This window comes from Porites lutea, chromosome 1 (genome assembly GCF_958299795.1).
Source record: "Porites lutea chromosome 1, jaPorLute2.1, whole genome shotgun sequence".
Lineage (NCBI taxonomy): Eukaryota > Metazoa > Cnidaria > Anthozoa > Scleractinia > Poritidae > Porites > Porites lutea.
The window spans coordinates 57001150-57017077 of NC_133201.1; the positions used below are offsets into that span (position 1 = coordinate 57001150).

A 15928-nucleotide genomic window follows, 5' to 3' on the forward strand; every position below is an offset into this window, starting at 1 on the left:
ATTGCGGTATCGGGTACCCCCCAAGGCCCCCCACAACAAAACACTCAAAACCCTCAAAACACTCAAAACCTCTCACGTACACGTAATTCAGTATTCTTTATGATAAATAACACCTTTTGCTAGCCTGAATGGACGAAATATGTTAAGAAAAAGCAATGGCTACAATGGAACTTTTGAAAATGGCCCAGGGGTTCGTGTCCGTGTATATCAGTCGTTCCCTTTGCTAATGTAATTTATAAAGATTTTGCAATATAACAGCCTCTTAATTTGCTCTTGAAAATTTTTTAGCCTATCAGCAGTGTATCAGCTTAGTACCTTAAACGGAACTTACTGAACTGTTTTTCTCCCGCCTGTCGCCATTTAGAGTAGCTTTCTCCTTCAAAACAAACAAGGAAACAAAACAAAATCTCTTTATAGATCTAACAGCAGTATGTAATAATTTTAAAAGTTTATCTTTTTTCTTCTTCATATGGCACAAAAGAATAGCCATTGATGGCCCTTACGGAAGTCCATGCATGGTAAGGTTACAGTACGGGACTAACGAGCTAAATTTTCTATCTTTTTTTAACCGATTTGCCCCTGGGAATTTCGCCGAAAAAACGCGTTTTGAAGCTAGTTGGGTGTTTTTTTTGGTCGTGTTGCTGTAAAAAGCTAAAACGTACCACAAAGCTGTTTACAGGTCGTACACTTCTCAGCCTTCTGATCCAGGTGCAAAATATTAGCTTGGGAAGTCCGGGCATGCGCAGAAAACAAATTTTCGTTTTCAGGTTAAAAAAACAACAACACAGTGGTCTTGACTATTTATTTTCGCCTTCTCTCCTCCCCTCTTCTTTCGCTTTTCTTGCCTCATTACTTTTTTCTTTTCGGCTGGGCATTTAGTGGCTTCAATTTGGTAGGAACAGTTTTCAGGAAAGCTCTTAGAATCTTAAGATCAGATGAAAGGAAAGGTAGCTGGGTATTGGAACAAGATTTTCATGGAAATTTTAGGGCTCCTGTTTCGGGTCAATGTTACATGGTTTTTTTTGCCTTTTTGTCAGGCCTCCTTGACTGAATCCTGTTCATTACATTCTGGTATGGTTTGAAAGATCTCTTAAGTTAGTGGACAAAGTTGTCCTTGACCGTTAAAAATGATGACGTTACCAGCCATAAAAGGGACGTGGATCCGCACGGGCGGTTACGGGCGGCTCAGGGACGAATGGGTATACACTATTACTTTTACTTTCCTTTAATGTACTAGGGCATGCGGGTAGGGACACACCGTCAATAGACTTAATATGGAGAATGCGTGGTTCTCTGAGTTCGAAGAGGTCCTTACTCGATCGCTTTCGGCCTGGGGGTTATTTCAGTGATGCCCCTTAAAATGGTGAAATTTCTAGTGGATCATTCTCTTCTAAACGAGTGCAACTATTTGTAGGATATTTGGAGTTATGATGTCAGCGTGTGTATAGCGACAGGGATTGGTGTTACTCCGTTTGCTGCTATCATCAATGAACTCAGGTAAGATGTAGAAAGGTTCTCTCAGAGGTCGAGGCAGGTATATGTCCCTAGTTTGAATCTCAAATTACCCTCGCTTTGTTTCGCGTATTCAGTAGAGGAATTTTAACATAAGAAATAGATAAATAAATACCCTTACTAAATAATGTGATAAGTGGTAAGTATAGTCTGCAAATACAGCCATTTTTTCTCGCTGCGCGTAAACTCAACTCGTCCCTAGCGGCGAGGAGCGAGGAGAGACGGCTGTATTGGCAGGCTATGATCCTAAGGCTTTTTAAGTTTTAAAGTGATTATTTCTGTTCATGCAGGGGCGGATCCAGGATTTTTTTTAGGAGGGGGTGCACTCGTCTCTTGCTCTACTTCAACACCAATAAACCACATAGTTTGTTTTTTTTTTGCAGAATACCAGTTGTATTAGAAAACCGCAGGTCATCTAAGGGGCGGGGGGGGGGGGGGGTGCGCACCCCCTGCACCCTCCCTCTAGATCCGCCCCTGTCATGCAGCGTTTTATTCAGTCGTTGTCTATGATGCACTTAACAAATAGATCATGCTTCCGTACGTCTGTTCATTTAAATATATCACATATGATGTTAAAAAGTGATAAGAACAAAAAAGTGCGAGTGCGTCACTGATGACAAATATTATTGTTGTTTTGTTCTTGGTCTTCAGAACATTAACATCTGTTGGTGGACGGCATATCAAGCTAAAGCGATTGTATTTTTTGTGGGTGTGTAAACATATTGAGTCCTTCCAGTGGTTTGTGGACCTTTTGCATTCCCTTCATGACGAGGTGAGATTTTATTGGCCATCCTTGGGAGACATATATGTTATTCACCAGCTATAGTAGGTTCGTATTGGGGGAAACTGTGCCCGAGTTCTTGAGTACCGCCCGAGGGCACAGTTTCTCCCAATACGGACTGACCTAGGCTGGTGAATAACGTTTTTATTTTTTTCCAACTGAAGTTTAAAAGTTTCAGGAAAATTTTGCTTCAGCCTCTAACCTATGTGTGTTGAAGTAGGACGCGTTCGAGTAACCTACGATCAGGCGTTTTTGTTTTTGTTTTTGTTTTTTTTTTTTCAAGGGCGGACGAGGCGAGAGGAAAAAAAAAAATAGAAACATAAAGGGATAATAGGGAGAGGGCATGATCTCAGGCTAGCGTTCGAGTTGATGAAGCGCCCGATCGTTTGCAAACCAAAACAAAACATTACAACATGATTTTTATCTTGTAATTTACATTATCACAATTCAGCTCTCTTCTAGAATAAAGGTTTTTGTGTCTTGGTAGACAATTCATAACATGAGTGTCAATAAGAATTGACGAACTTGATATTAAATGACTCAGGAAAAAAAAACACAGCAAAGATTTTCTTGGGCTGAATAATTACCTTTTTTAAATGAGGCTTTTTCAAAAAGGGCTAATTACACATGATACCAATCTTAACGATTTGAATTGAATTCGACTAAAAGAAGGCGATGTGGGTAACAAGTATAAACACAAAGAAATGAAAATGGCGATAACCGACTGCTAGAATTGTGATTCGTGTTGTTCATTCAAGTCTGATTAAAAGCTAAATCGGGAACATTGACAACAACCTTTTCTGAAAAGTAGAAAACTAGCGAGGCAAAATTCAATGAAAAACGGCAGAATCTATATTCAGACAGGAAAAAGGGAAAACAAAACTACAAACAAAGCAAAAATGTCGAATAAACAGTGCATAAAAGCAAGATTGCAGTATTTACAGCGTAGGTTATAAATCTAGTGAAGCGACATCACGAGCCGCCTGTTTTGCTTTACTTTAGCGGTTATCCTGCGGTGAGTGGGTGACTTGCTTGATTCTTCCTTCAGATTTTTTTTCTGACTTATAAAATTCACTTTTTTTCCTAGCTAATGCCTATAACAGGGCAAGTTTTAAAAGAGAAATGGTTTAAAAATCACGGGTTTTGCTCATTCACAAACAACAAACAAACTTGTGAATGAAGCTGCCAACGATTCCGGCCGGGTTAGCGGGCAAGATCGTGAAAAACCGCCCGCTCTCGGAACCAACCAGATTGCAGAATTTGGAGGATTCCGCCTGCTCGCAAGCTTAAAAAAAAATGGAAAGATTTCTTTAAGTTCAAAGAAATGAGACTTTGCATATATCATAAACCTAAAGAGAAGAAAACTACAACAAAATAAATGGCTTGCGTATGCTGAATGCGGCAATTATAGATCTTCATAAGTAAGTGGAATATGATCGATTCCGGGTGGGTATACTAGTGAATTAAAACAATAGCTGAGGGAGGAGGGGACGTCTGTACACAGGCTATTGAAACAACTGCTGTGGAAAGTTTCTGACGTTTGGATAACCTGCGTATGCGCAGTACTCATCTTTAGATTAAAAAAAGGTTGCATCTCTTACCAACCACTTCATCTCTGCCGGTCGATCACTAGCGCTGGTGTCAGCCGTAGTTTGACTGTGACTTTAACCTTGTGTCGGTTAATTGGTCAAAAACACGTGAGGACTGATCAAATATAATGGAGAAACGCATTATTACAAACGCGGACTTTTGAATAAGGTCTCGGAGCGATAATGGAAGAAATAAACTTACCAACGCTGCATGATAGGCAGACGATGTATTGAATATGATGATGTCACATGGCCCTACCCGTAACCAAGAGCCATAATGGGACTTATTTCGATTGCATCGTATCGTTGACGTTACATCGTTGATTAACTATCACTCAAGTATATAAGGCAAACCACTGGAGCCTTCTCGTCATCTTCGTAGTTTATTGCATACTATTGAATAACTGAGGGTTCTTTCGTTATCTTGTTTTACCACGTTCTTAATCACGTGGTCAAAATTGACTTTTGTTGGTTTGCCCGGCGTAAACGTCTGATTCTATAGGGACCTTAAGATGCGAGGACGGCGACGCCAGGGAAAACGTTGCTTGAACTTGAAATTGAATTCGCGTTCTTTCAATATTAATGGCGATTATTCCGACTCACTTATTTGGTCAAACGTAAACCAACTCTCCTGGAGTTGAATTCCTAAGAGCCTTATCCAAGTTCATAAAGAGAAAGAAAATTTCGTTGTTGCTTGTTTACGTCCTCCATAAAACGTGAAATTACTCACTACGTAAATTTCTTCATAGTCGTTCAGTAACGGCAAGGAAATGTACAAAAAAGCGTGCAAAATTGTTTTGTTTATCAAACCTGTTGCTTTTTTGGGACGGACCATTAGGAAAGTTATGAGGGGGGGGGGGGGGTGGTGAGGAATATTCGAGCCGCAGGAATTTTTTTCGTTATCACATTCCTTGTATGAATTTCTTTTCGGCCATAACATGAATATTTTTTAGGGTTAATTTGGCGTGCATAAATTTGTTTTTTTGTTTTTTTTTATTTATCTCATTTTCCCTTGCGCGAAGATTTTGCTTGTACTTCGCTCCCCCCCCCCCCCCCACTCAGAAGTTTTCTAATAGTCCGTCCCTTTGATGTTCGCGTTGCCGTCGCTGCCATCGGATCTTCCACTATCTGCCATCATCGTGTGCAATCGTGGTGGACAGCCAAAAAAAAAAGATTCGTGCGTCTTGTGAATAGTCAAGTATGTGTGCTGTATTCTCTTATTTGCAGCTGTGGGAAAGTAACCGACCAGATTTCCTAATATGCAACTTTTACGTTACTTGCTCCGGATCACAGTTGAATGATCAGGTAATGAATGAGGTGGCATTGGTGATTTGATGTTTACTTGGCTGTTTCAAAACAGAGTTTTACTTAAATCCAAAGAGGTTTGGTTTATGAGTAGAAGCTAAAACCAAAAACAGTCGTATTCTTGGATTTTTGTGGGGTTCTGTTGTTGCCAAATGGTTCCTTGCAGCTAAACGGTAACACGGGACAAAACGCCTCGCTGAAGGGAAGCATGAGATGGCACCGCGGCTGACTCCTGTCTAGTCGACTCTATTTGAATCGCAAACATGGACTCAACAGATCGAACCCATGGCCTCATCAGTTCACATCATGATTCTATGTTTCATTCCTTTCACGGGTTAAAGGGACAGGCTCACGGTTCAGCGCATGCTTATTTATCAAAATGCTGTTTTTCTGTCAGGACACGCTGTATCGTTTATGCAAGCAATATGATCTTCTCGTCATGAAAGCTACACAATATAAATTCTTAATTCTCTGATCACGTCATAATGTTATCAAAGAACCAATTTGCACACTCACCAGGCAATCACTTGCACTTGATCAACTTAAATATTTGCAAATAGCTGTAAATTACATGTATATATTTTGCTCTCTTTTGTTTCTTAGATACATAAAAAACTGTGCGACGGCTGGCTTTTGAGCAGACTCCATAAAAACAAACCTTCATGGAAAGCAATGTTTGATCGAGTTAGCAGAGAAAATCCCAGGTATAATTTTCTGACACTTCCATATTCAGACACTGATGACATTGGATCACTGTGCTGGCTTTTGCCTGCCATGGCAGTTAACTACAACCGGCTTAGTCCGGGCGCTGAGGAGTGTATACTGTTTCGCTTCTGCACAATTAGGGCGCGAATTCATGCCAGTTGTTAGAATTCAATAAGAACCCCATTTAAGAACTGAAAAGGCTGGGCAATCAGTCAGTACATACTGTATTGCGAGGACGGGGAAAGTGCCACAGAGAACGCGGGTTGTCAATATAACTTGAAGCAAAATCACAGCGAGTTCAAAGATGCGCCGTAAATTTTGTTAACAACCGTTACGCAAAATGACTGATGTTATTTGGTTAGGATGGTTGGGTAAGGTGGATGGTTGTGGTAAGGTTGATTTCCATTGACGCGTTTTTGACTACGCACGTTAGTGCGGCGTAAATTTTAATCACGTAAATAAAATAGACGCAAGATAAAAAGTGCTGAGCTTATACAAGAAGTTGAGCGAGGTTCAACTCTACGCTTACGAGCGACCCGTCATGCATTGCCTGTATTTTATTTGCGGACGTAAATTTTTCGCACGTACACACGCAAAAATTACGCGACTCTGGAAATCAACCCTTAGGGAGAGAACAGAATTTCATCTGCTAACAACTCATAGAGCCTTTTATTATATAGACACGAGTGTGTTACTGGAAAATATACCACTCGTAAAATTCATAAAAACTACATCCGGGACCCGCGTGGTTTATTTTCCATAATCTCACACGTGAGTTTATCGATGATTTCATTGATATCAAGTTTGTCTCTCAAATTGTACTTGAATTCGTTGGTGTATCATCGAAACATCTTCGGGTCTTCCTCGAAAGTCTTCGGACATCTTCGGAAATTTTCGGAAATTCTCGGAAAATGTTCGGGAACGTTTGCCTGGCCTTCGAAAAATTTTGGAAAAATCTTCGGAAATCTTCGGAAGGTGGTCGGAAATCTTCGGAAAATCATCAAAAACGCCGTCATCAGCATGTCTATATAATAAAAAGAACATTACACGGCGGCTTGAAGATATGAATTTTATTTTCTCGTGGCAAAAACAATGTTTTACTCACTGGCTGCGCTCGTTCGTAAAATATTGTTTTGCCACTCGAAAATAAAATTCATATCTTCGCGCCACCGTGTAATATCCTCTATATATGATACCCACCGGCCGAGCTATTTAACTCTGGAGAGAAGCCAAACTACCAGAAATCTACGCTAAAGTGCTATACTGAGGGAGCCCATTCCTTATAAGCCCGGTGGCTTCTCTTGGGCTTCCTCGCCATGAGAGTTAAGGTAATTAGATTTTATTTGATTTGTATAATTTTTGGCAAACAAACAATAAACAAACAATACCGCAACTAGTCATTCCTCTTGAAACAGGAAATTTTCAAGGTTCAGCCTCCAATTAGTTATTCAACAGTCTGCTGCCAAATGACATCAAACTTGAGACTAATGCTAAAACATTATTTTGTGAGTAAATTTTTTAATTCCGGCCGAATCCGGGTTAGATTATTATTTTTGACTTATATATGTTCGTTTGACTTATCGCTTTTGAGACTTAGTAATATAAATTTTATATACCTACATGTACTTTCATTTTCTATCCATATTACAAATGTATATATCATTAGTTAGATAGCCTTGCAAAGAATGCAGAGCTACTCCGTCCGTAGAAAAAAACATCAATAAACCGTTATTATTATCATTATTGTCATTATCATTATCATTATCATAATTATTATTATTATAATATTATTTTTATTATTATTATGGAGATGGGTAACGTGACTTCTATTATAATTCTAAGTCAACTGATAGCTAAGTTGGGTTTTTAATTTTTTTTATTATTACTAATATTGCTGTTAATAATTTTCCTTTTTACTCTCGTTTTAGAACCAAAGTTGGCGTTTTTTATTGCGGCAGTGAAAAAGTCACCCCGATGTTAAAAAAGGCTTGTCGGAGGTTCTACCCAACGGGGACAAGATTAATTTTTAACAGAGAAATTCTTACGTAAAAATGTAAAACCTTTTCGCACAAAGAAGAGATTAAAATATGTTCCCTGTTCGTTAAAAGTCAGGTAATAACGAAAGATCGCTTGAAGACCGAGACAAGATTGCACAAGACCGAGATCTGCTTATCACTGTAGAGTCACGTGACTCATCACATTTTATCATATGATCCGTACGACCTCGCGCGCAATTTCGTTGGAAAACCATATGAAAAAAGAGTTCCGAGGGCCGTACGCGTCAAGTGATAGAGCCGGAAAAACGCGGAAGGCCCTGCTAGAAAAGCGCGCGCCAAACGAGGCAAATGCTGCCATGAACTCGTTTTCACTCTGTCAGAAAAATAACACAACGGTCATATGATAAAATATGCTTATTGATTGATTTAGGTCGGGCCGAACGGGAAAACATTTGACTTTCGGTCAGTACCAGCCAAATATTTTCCCGTCCGGCCCTCCCTCTCAGTCAATAAGTACATAGTTTAACACTAAGACAAGATCATTTAAATAAGAATTGGGAAGAATTTATCAAATGCGAGCTAAGTCAAGCTGCGACAAAACTCTTCGCTATTTTCTTTTACAATATTTTACATGCAGTAACTACTGTAATTGAATAGAATTGATGTGTTTTCATTCCTCGTTGATATCCCTTCTTTATTTATTTTATGGTGAATGGAACCTTCTTTAATTTTTACTTCCATCATATGCGTCATGTGTTTCTTGCCCATTATGGCTCCTAACGCTTCCCGCTGATGATTGTGTTTGAATTAGAGTGTACCTTGAACCACTGGAACTTGAAATAACTAAGGGCCTCTTCATATGAGCCCGGTTGACCGGGCTGACCCGGTTTCCGAGATCTCGCCTCACCTCTAAATCCTTTGTAAAATTTTCGATATGTTCATATGAGAGGGCGGGCTGGCTCGGTTCCCGAGATCTCGGTTTTTCCAACCGAGATCTCGGTGAGCGGGCTGGAAATTTTGCCATATGAACACTTCATCCTGGTAACCGGGATGAACGGCGGGATGAATTCTGGCGGTCCGGATGGCATCGTCTTGCATTGCCTGCTGTATTTTGCACATCATAAGCATCCCATTTAACTGCAGTGATACAGCTTTAAGAGTTACCGATGCTAAGATAGGCCCAAAAGTTAAAATTTTTGTGTTTCGCTATGTTTGCTTTGTTTCCTAAATTTGGCGCCAGAACTCGTACCCAGGATCTTTGACCTTTTCTCATCTCGGAAACCGGGCTGAAATTTCTCGTATGAACCCAAGGCAAAATTCATCCAGGTAACCGAGCCAGCCCGGTCAACAGGGCTCATATGAAGAGGCCCTAAGAAAGACTTTGTAATTCCACCTGAAATTCTTCGCGCTGACGGTGCTTTCTCGCTCTTTTCGGCTTTTTTCACCTTGGAAGAAACTTCCGCCTCGAAGTTCTTAAACTTTTTCTTTCTTCTTTGCCTTGATAACTTGCGTCTTTTTGAAGTTGTTGTTATGTCAAGAAGTTTCAGGTTTTCCTGTAATTTATCCTCTCTTTTTAAGACGTTTTCAAACCCATTCGACCGGTTTATTGGTGACAATTTAAGCGCTTGTGGTTGTCCGCGAAACTCGCGAATTTCTTTTTCAAAATCCAGTGGTGTGATTGTTTATGCCATCACCAACATGTTCAGTTAACCGTACACAAAATTGAGTTTAAAAGTTTTAACTTTTATCTGCAAAGCTGATGGGGAGATAAAAGTTTAATTTATTTTCTCACGTGTAGCTTTTAGTAACAAATGAAGTTATCTCCTAATGGGAATAAGCAAGCCGCTTATTTGTTGTTGAAACGTTGTGGGTCACGTGGTTGGAATGAGTGACTTGCCGTTACCGGGCCGTATGTGGAGAAGAAAACGCGGGGGGATTTTGAAGCAAATTACCAATTAACGAATGTGTAGAAATGATGCCAGAAGTGGAACCAGGTTTAAATAAAGCCAAAATAAAGGTAGACGTAACTTTGCTTGTATGCGTTGACTTTGCCAGTTTATTTTGTGGCTTGGGGAAGCAAAATTGCGGCCAACGGGAAGGTCTGTTTTGAAGAGAAATTTTCCATAAATCTGCCAGGCCTAGGCCTACAGGTTTCGTCGATGTATTTGATGAAATTAACCTCGTTTTCGCTGATACACGGACACTTATACTGAACCGTATGATTGCACTCAGCAAAACGGTAGCCCATACTTCACTTAAGGTTGTTGAGATCCAGAAATTTTGCTACCATGGTAACATGAGCTCACACTCTCCTCTCTTATTAAGGCTATGCTCTAAGAAAAATTGAAGGGGGCCCAGTGCGTCCACCGCACCCAGCATAATACGTGTGGTCTTTTGGGTCATTTTCGGACCTCATCGATTCTGCAGTGTAGTGCAGTGCTCCCAAGCAGGAATTTATTGTTTTGTTTTGAACAGAAATGAAGAATTTTGTTGTGTTCTCTATAATACTATACATGCGACATCAAAATGTGCATGACACCGCATTGTTACATGATAAAAATTGCTACAATCGATAAAAATCATTGGTAATAAATCAGTTGTTACTGGAAATCAATCAAAGTCAGAAATGAGGATTGTGACTATCAATTTTCGTTGATTGCTATCAGTTTCAATCAATGGTTGTGGTTTTGAAGATTTATGTCAATTGACACTCCATCTTTACATGCCTTCCCTTATATGTAGTACTACCATTCAATCACTGCCTTTTCACTATGGTTAGCTGAAATTGATGCCTGAACAATATTTTCTGTTGAACGTAAATCTCCAAAAAATGTAGGTACTGTCTTCTGAAAAATGCACTGTACTTTGTGGGACTCACTAAAACTTGATTCTAGACTGTGTAAGTTCTCTAAATTATTATAACATATGCAGATTGTTTCAATCAGCCCCGTCTTCAGCTCTTCTGTTTAATTCTCATGTTCACAGACCAGGCTATTTTATATTCCTCTTCTCCTATTATGACTCATAACCTCAGAAATTGTTATATTTTACATACCGATTGAAACTGATAAAAATCTGTAGAAAATTGATAGACTGAGAAGAAGAAAAGGTACACTGCTGCAATTACAGTGTAGGAAAAACTTTGCTTCTCAAAGGCTTTTCTATATTAATTTTGTCTCCCAACAAGGCTTAGAGTTTCTTCAACTTTTAACAAGGCTTTTGAGTTTTGTTTTTGATTCAATCTAAAGTCCTTACACAGCTTGCTTTGGGATGTATTATTTCCGAAAATGACCCAAATGTGGCTTAGTAATCCAGATAAACGGCTCTAATTTTTTCATTGTCGCTCGCTCTCTCTAAAGGGGTCATGTCACGAATATTTTGCTGTTTTACAGCGCAGGCCAATTCTATGCTTCAGGTGGCTCGACTGGATTTTTTGGGGTTGATACCTCCCAACTTTGAGCATTAACTACATCGGCATGAGTAAAGATATGGAAAAATTGTTACCACAACTGTATTATATAAAGGTGAAAATTTCTTATGATCTGGGTTTTATTGCAATCGGAGTCGCCATGGCAACGTAATGACGCCATTACGTTTTTCATTTATCTTTGTGTTTCTCTGTTCCAGGAGTTTTTTGAAGAAATCGCTTTAGGGAGTATGTACCTGCTATAATTGCCTCCATTATGGCGTAGTTTGAACAAATTCTATGAGAGCGTTTTCGAAATATTTTGAAATATAGCTTTAAGGATAATAAAAACAGTGAAATAGCATGCTACCTACACAATTCGCTAATATTTTAAGAAAATGATAAGCTTTGGAAACGAGGCTTCATCTCATAGCGGTTTGATTCCATTGAAAACTGCATACAAAAAAAGAGGGGAATTGCTCTGGGCGATCGCGAGTAAGAAGAATTTTATTAACTTGCATTCACCTGCTTTTGATACAGTTTTTGGACGTAATTTGGTCCATGCCTAAAAATTTTCTCATTTTTTCCAAAAACCGCTCGATAAATTTTTAAATAAATTCGACAATCCCGAGATCAATTGTCAAGGAATATTCCCTGCAAGTTTCAAGAACATTGAAAATAGGGAAGGCTTTTAAATAGGGCCTCAAATAAAGCCAATTTCCCCCCCAGATTTTGTGTTTACAAGTGAGCGTCCTCATTATTCACTGGCATTGTTTTCAAGTTTCATATACACGTGCACATTTAGCCAAAAGATAGAATTTGCATCAAAAAGGACCCTCGGTTAAATCTTCGGGATATGCTAATTACCGGGTAAAGAGACTAATGATATATTATAACATCAGAGCAACTCTTTGTGAGAGTTTCTGTGATGTTATAACCCGAGTAAGATAATTAAGAATTCCATCCTACACGATGAGCCGTGACGTTCACCGTTTCGGCTCTCACTGCTGTCTGTGACGACAAGCCAAGCCACGACGACAAGCCAAATTTATAACTTTTGCTAGTTGTGCACGTGCATATGAAACTTGAAAACAATGCCAGTGAATAATGAGGGCGCTCACTTGAAAACACAAGATCTGGGGGGAATATTGGTTATATTTGAGGCCCTATTTAAAAGCCTTCCCTATTTTCAATGTTCTTGAAACTTTCAGGGAATATTTCTTGACAATTGATCTCGGGGTTGTCGAATTTATAGAAAAATTTATCGAGCGGTTTTTGGAAAAATGCGAAATTTTTAGGCATGGACCAAATTACGTCCAAAAACTGTATCAAAAGCAGCTGAACGCAAGTTAATAAAATTCTTCTTACTCGCGATCGCCCAGAGCAATTCCCCTCTTTTTTTGTATGCAGTTTTCAATGGAATCAAACCACTACGAGATGAAGCCTCGTTTCCAAAGCTTATCATTTTCTTAAAATATTAGCGAATTGTGTAGGTAGCATGCTATTTCACTGTTTTTATTATTCTTAAAACTACATTTCAAAATATTTCGAAAACGCTCTCATAGAATTTGTTCAAACTACGCCATAATGGAGGCAATTATAGCAGGTACATACTCCCTAAAGCGATTTCTTCAAAAAACTCCTGGAACAGAGAAACACAAAGATAAATGAAAAACGTAATGGCGTCATTACGTTGCCATGGCGACTCCGATTGCAATAAAACCCAGATCATAAGAAATTTTCATCTTTATATAATACAGTTGTGGTAACAATTTTTCCATATCTTTACTCATGCCGATGTAGTTAATGCTCAAAGTTGGGAGGTATCAACCCCAAAAAATCCAGTCGAGCCACCTTAAGTCATAACTTATTGCTTTTTCTCATACACAAAATGCTCCTGTACTGTTAAGAAGAAGATATCAAAAAATTTCACCAGCAAGCACTAACTACAATAACTTTTTGGTGATTTTTGCTTCAATCCATGTCCATCTTTCCATTCGTAGCAGCAGACGACAGGAACTAAACAGTTTCAGTGCCTATTGTCTTCAATAACAAAACTGGGCCATTATTCTTAAATTCAATTGATGTGATGAATTTTTTAGCTTTGAAAAAGATAGTAAAGACCGTGACATAACTACTTTAAACGGGTGAACCGTCATTTATCAGAGTTAAACGTGTCTGTCATGATCATTTGTTTGTCAACATCGCTTAAGTTCTTGTAAGTTAAGGCTGCATAGAGCGTGCTGTCTACCAACAGGAAGGCAGCAAGGCCAACACTTTGTTCTTTATTGTCGACAGACCCAAATTCATGATTTGAAACAAGCTCAAAACCCATCTTCAATATAACTACGGTCAACATTGCTGGACCCAGCGGTGAATTTGTTGTTTCAACGAATGAAAACAGACTTGGACTCTGAAAAGGAGAAACTAGAACAAGCTCAGAATGACCTCAGTGCTTGGAAGTTTACACCCGACAGGTGATGCTGCTGATTTTTTAGTGCAACCCTGAATGACTTACTGACAATAGTACTGACCTCTTACGTTCTGTTCACACGAAGCCTTTTCTGTGCCAAGTGGATCAGATCTGATACCGAAATGGACCACTTCACGGGACCGCTTCTTTTCATGAGCAGTCTGTTTACGCGGACCTTTCTGCTGTTGTCCGCTTTTGGAAGCTCAGGTGGAAACAAGAACCGGTCCTCAACGACATCGGATTGTTTACACGTACAAAAAGGCAGAGTACTTAATAGGAGTCCTGCGTACTTGTACAAGACCGTTTAAACGTTATTGTTGTTGTCGTTTTTCTCCTTTTGAGATCAGCACCCCAAAAATGTTGTAGACCTGTACCGAAGAGTGGACAAGCGTTTACAGATTAAAAATAGGAAACAAAAATGCGCTACGGAACCGATTGTATCCGGCCTAAAAGTCCCGTTTACACGAGCGAAACGGAACGTTACGGCTCGAAAAAAAAAAAACGATACTTGACCGTTTGAATCTACATTGTAGTCTCCCACGCAGCCGTTTTTGTCTCGTCGCGCAACGCTCCTCCTCAAGAAATGGCTGCTTACATTCGAACTGTTGGGGAGGAACGTTGCGTGACAAGACAAAAACGGCTGCAAAGGAGACAAGTTTGAATGTTACCCGGTTCGTTCCTAAAAAAGTCCATAGCTTGGCACATTTTGTCCTCTAAGATCGGTTCCGTACGTGCAGTTTTCTTTTCTTTTCTTTCCAACGTGTAAACACTCGGCCTTTTTAAGGTACCGATCTTTAGGTACGTGGGGTCTGGAAACGTAACAACAACAACAACGTGTAAACGGTCATGTACCCGTTCCTCAGGGATTTTACGTACCTTGGCTGTGTTTTCTCGGGTGTAATCACTGACAAAACCTGCAGGTGTAAAACCAACCAGTATTTATTGAGAACCAGCACTTGTTTCTACCGGAGCCGTTCCGTCTCTTATGAGCCTTTTTTATTTGCACCAGTTAAGATAAAATTGGACGGTGTGTGATTGCCAGTCGTGAATGAGGAATTACGGTCTTTTCACCTACTTCCTTGTTTTACTGGTACTCAGTTCGTGGTGAAAACGTTTTAAAACGAGGAATAAACAACCTTTTATCTGTCCTGGGGACATCTTTAACTACAGAAGCAGTAGTAAGTTATGGAGGGGTCGACACGTTATGTGAAGTGACATTTTACATTCGGGTGTGCTTACTGCTCTTCCTGTACATATAAGAGACTTTAACGTTCTAAGACAAGAGAACGACTAAGAGTAGGAGATTTTTTTAATAGAGAGATTTAGTATCGCGCTTACGGCAAACAGCAAACGTGAGATTCAAGTTGAGAAATTTTCAAAATGAGAAATGAGCAGATAAAAACAGCTTAAAACAATTCTCATAGATAGAATTGGCGCGAATCAGTCGATTTTCGTGTAGTTATAGTTACAGTAAACGACAGATGAATGGAAATCTTGGTCTTGTGGTTCAAATTCACGTTTGCCGTTTGCCGTAAACGTGATGCTAACCTTTCTATTACTAAGTAGTTGGCGCGCGTGAACCAGCGTCATTTTGGCGGGAAACGTGGTAGCCGTCGTCATTCTACTACGAGGTTTAGCCAAAATGTCGTAGTGGCGAAAACAAGTTATCACATTTAAAATGTTAGAAGTTTTGTTATTTTGCTTTCGGGAGAGGGCTTAACCTTCCTCAACAAAAACTAATAACCGTGCTAACTTTTCCTGTGAAAAAAAGTACATTGAAAAGTTTTCTGGGGTGTCAATTTTACAATAATACACGAAAAACTTGAAGTTAAATCTCGTCGTCGTTCAGTCGTTCGTAGGCGTCCTCGTCCTCGTCCTTGAATCTAGTCTTGAGGGAGGAGTACGGGATCATTTCCTGAACAGCGGTTGGCAATCGAGCCTACCTGAAGGTCTGTATTTAACCGTTTCGCTCCTACAGTGAGTGATGGAGTATTGAAGGAGGTTTTAAGTTATCAGCATATAATTTAAGGGGCTGTGTCACGGCAGTCCAGTTCATTTTCTTTAATTGTGCCAATTTTCTTTAAAGTAATGCAGTTGTAATGCACAGCTGATCATTCTCATTTTAAGCTGCGCACAATAAGTTCATAAATTATTATTATT

The 15928-nt window shown here is 39.5% G+C and overlaps 2 protein-coding genes across 2 annotated transcripts in view; one reads left to right on the plus strand and one right to left on the minus strand.

The window, feature by feature from the left end:
• Window positions 1-8454, plus strand: part of LOC140940275 (NADPH oxidase 4-like) — a 19502-nt gene extending 11048 nt beyond the window's left edge. The window contains exons 16-21 of the mRNA XM_073389202.1: window positions 482-518; window positions 1415-1497; window positions 2164-2284; window positions 5110-5187; window positions 5791-5891; window positions 7821-8454. Of these exons, the coding sequence (XP_073245303.1) occupies window positions 482-518; window positions 1415-1497; window positions 2164-2284; window positions 5110-5187; window positions 5791-5891; window positions 7821-7941 (541 nt within the window). The 3' untranslated portion in view covers window positions 7942-8454. The remainder of the gene's footprint in view (window positions 1-481; window positions 519-1414; window positions 1498-2163; window positions 2285-5109; window positions 5188-5790; window positions 5892-7820) is intronic.
• LOC140932597 (uncharacterized) overlaps window positions 1-15928 on the minus strand; it is a 91103-nt gene that overhangs the window by 57347 nt on the left and 17828 nt on the right. The gene's annotated exons all lie outside the window — the stretch shown is intronic.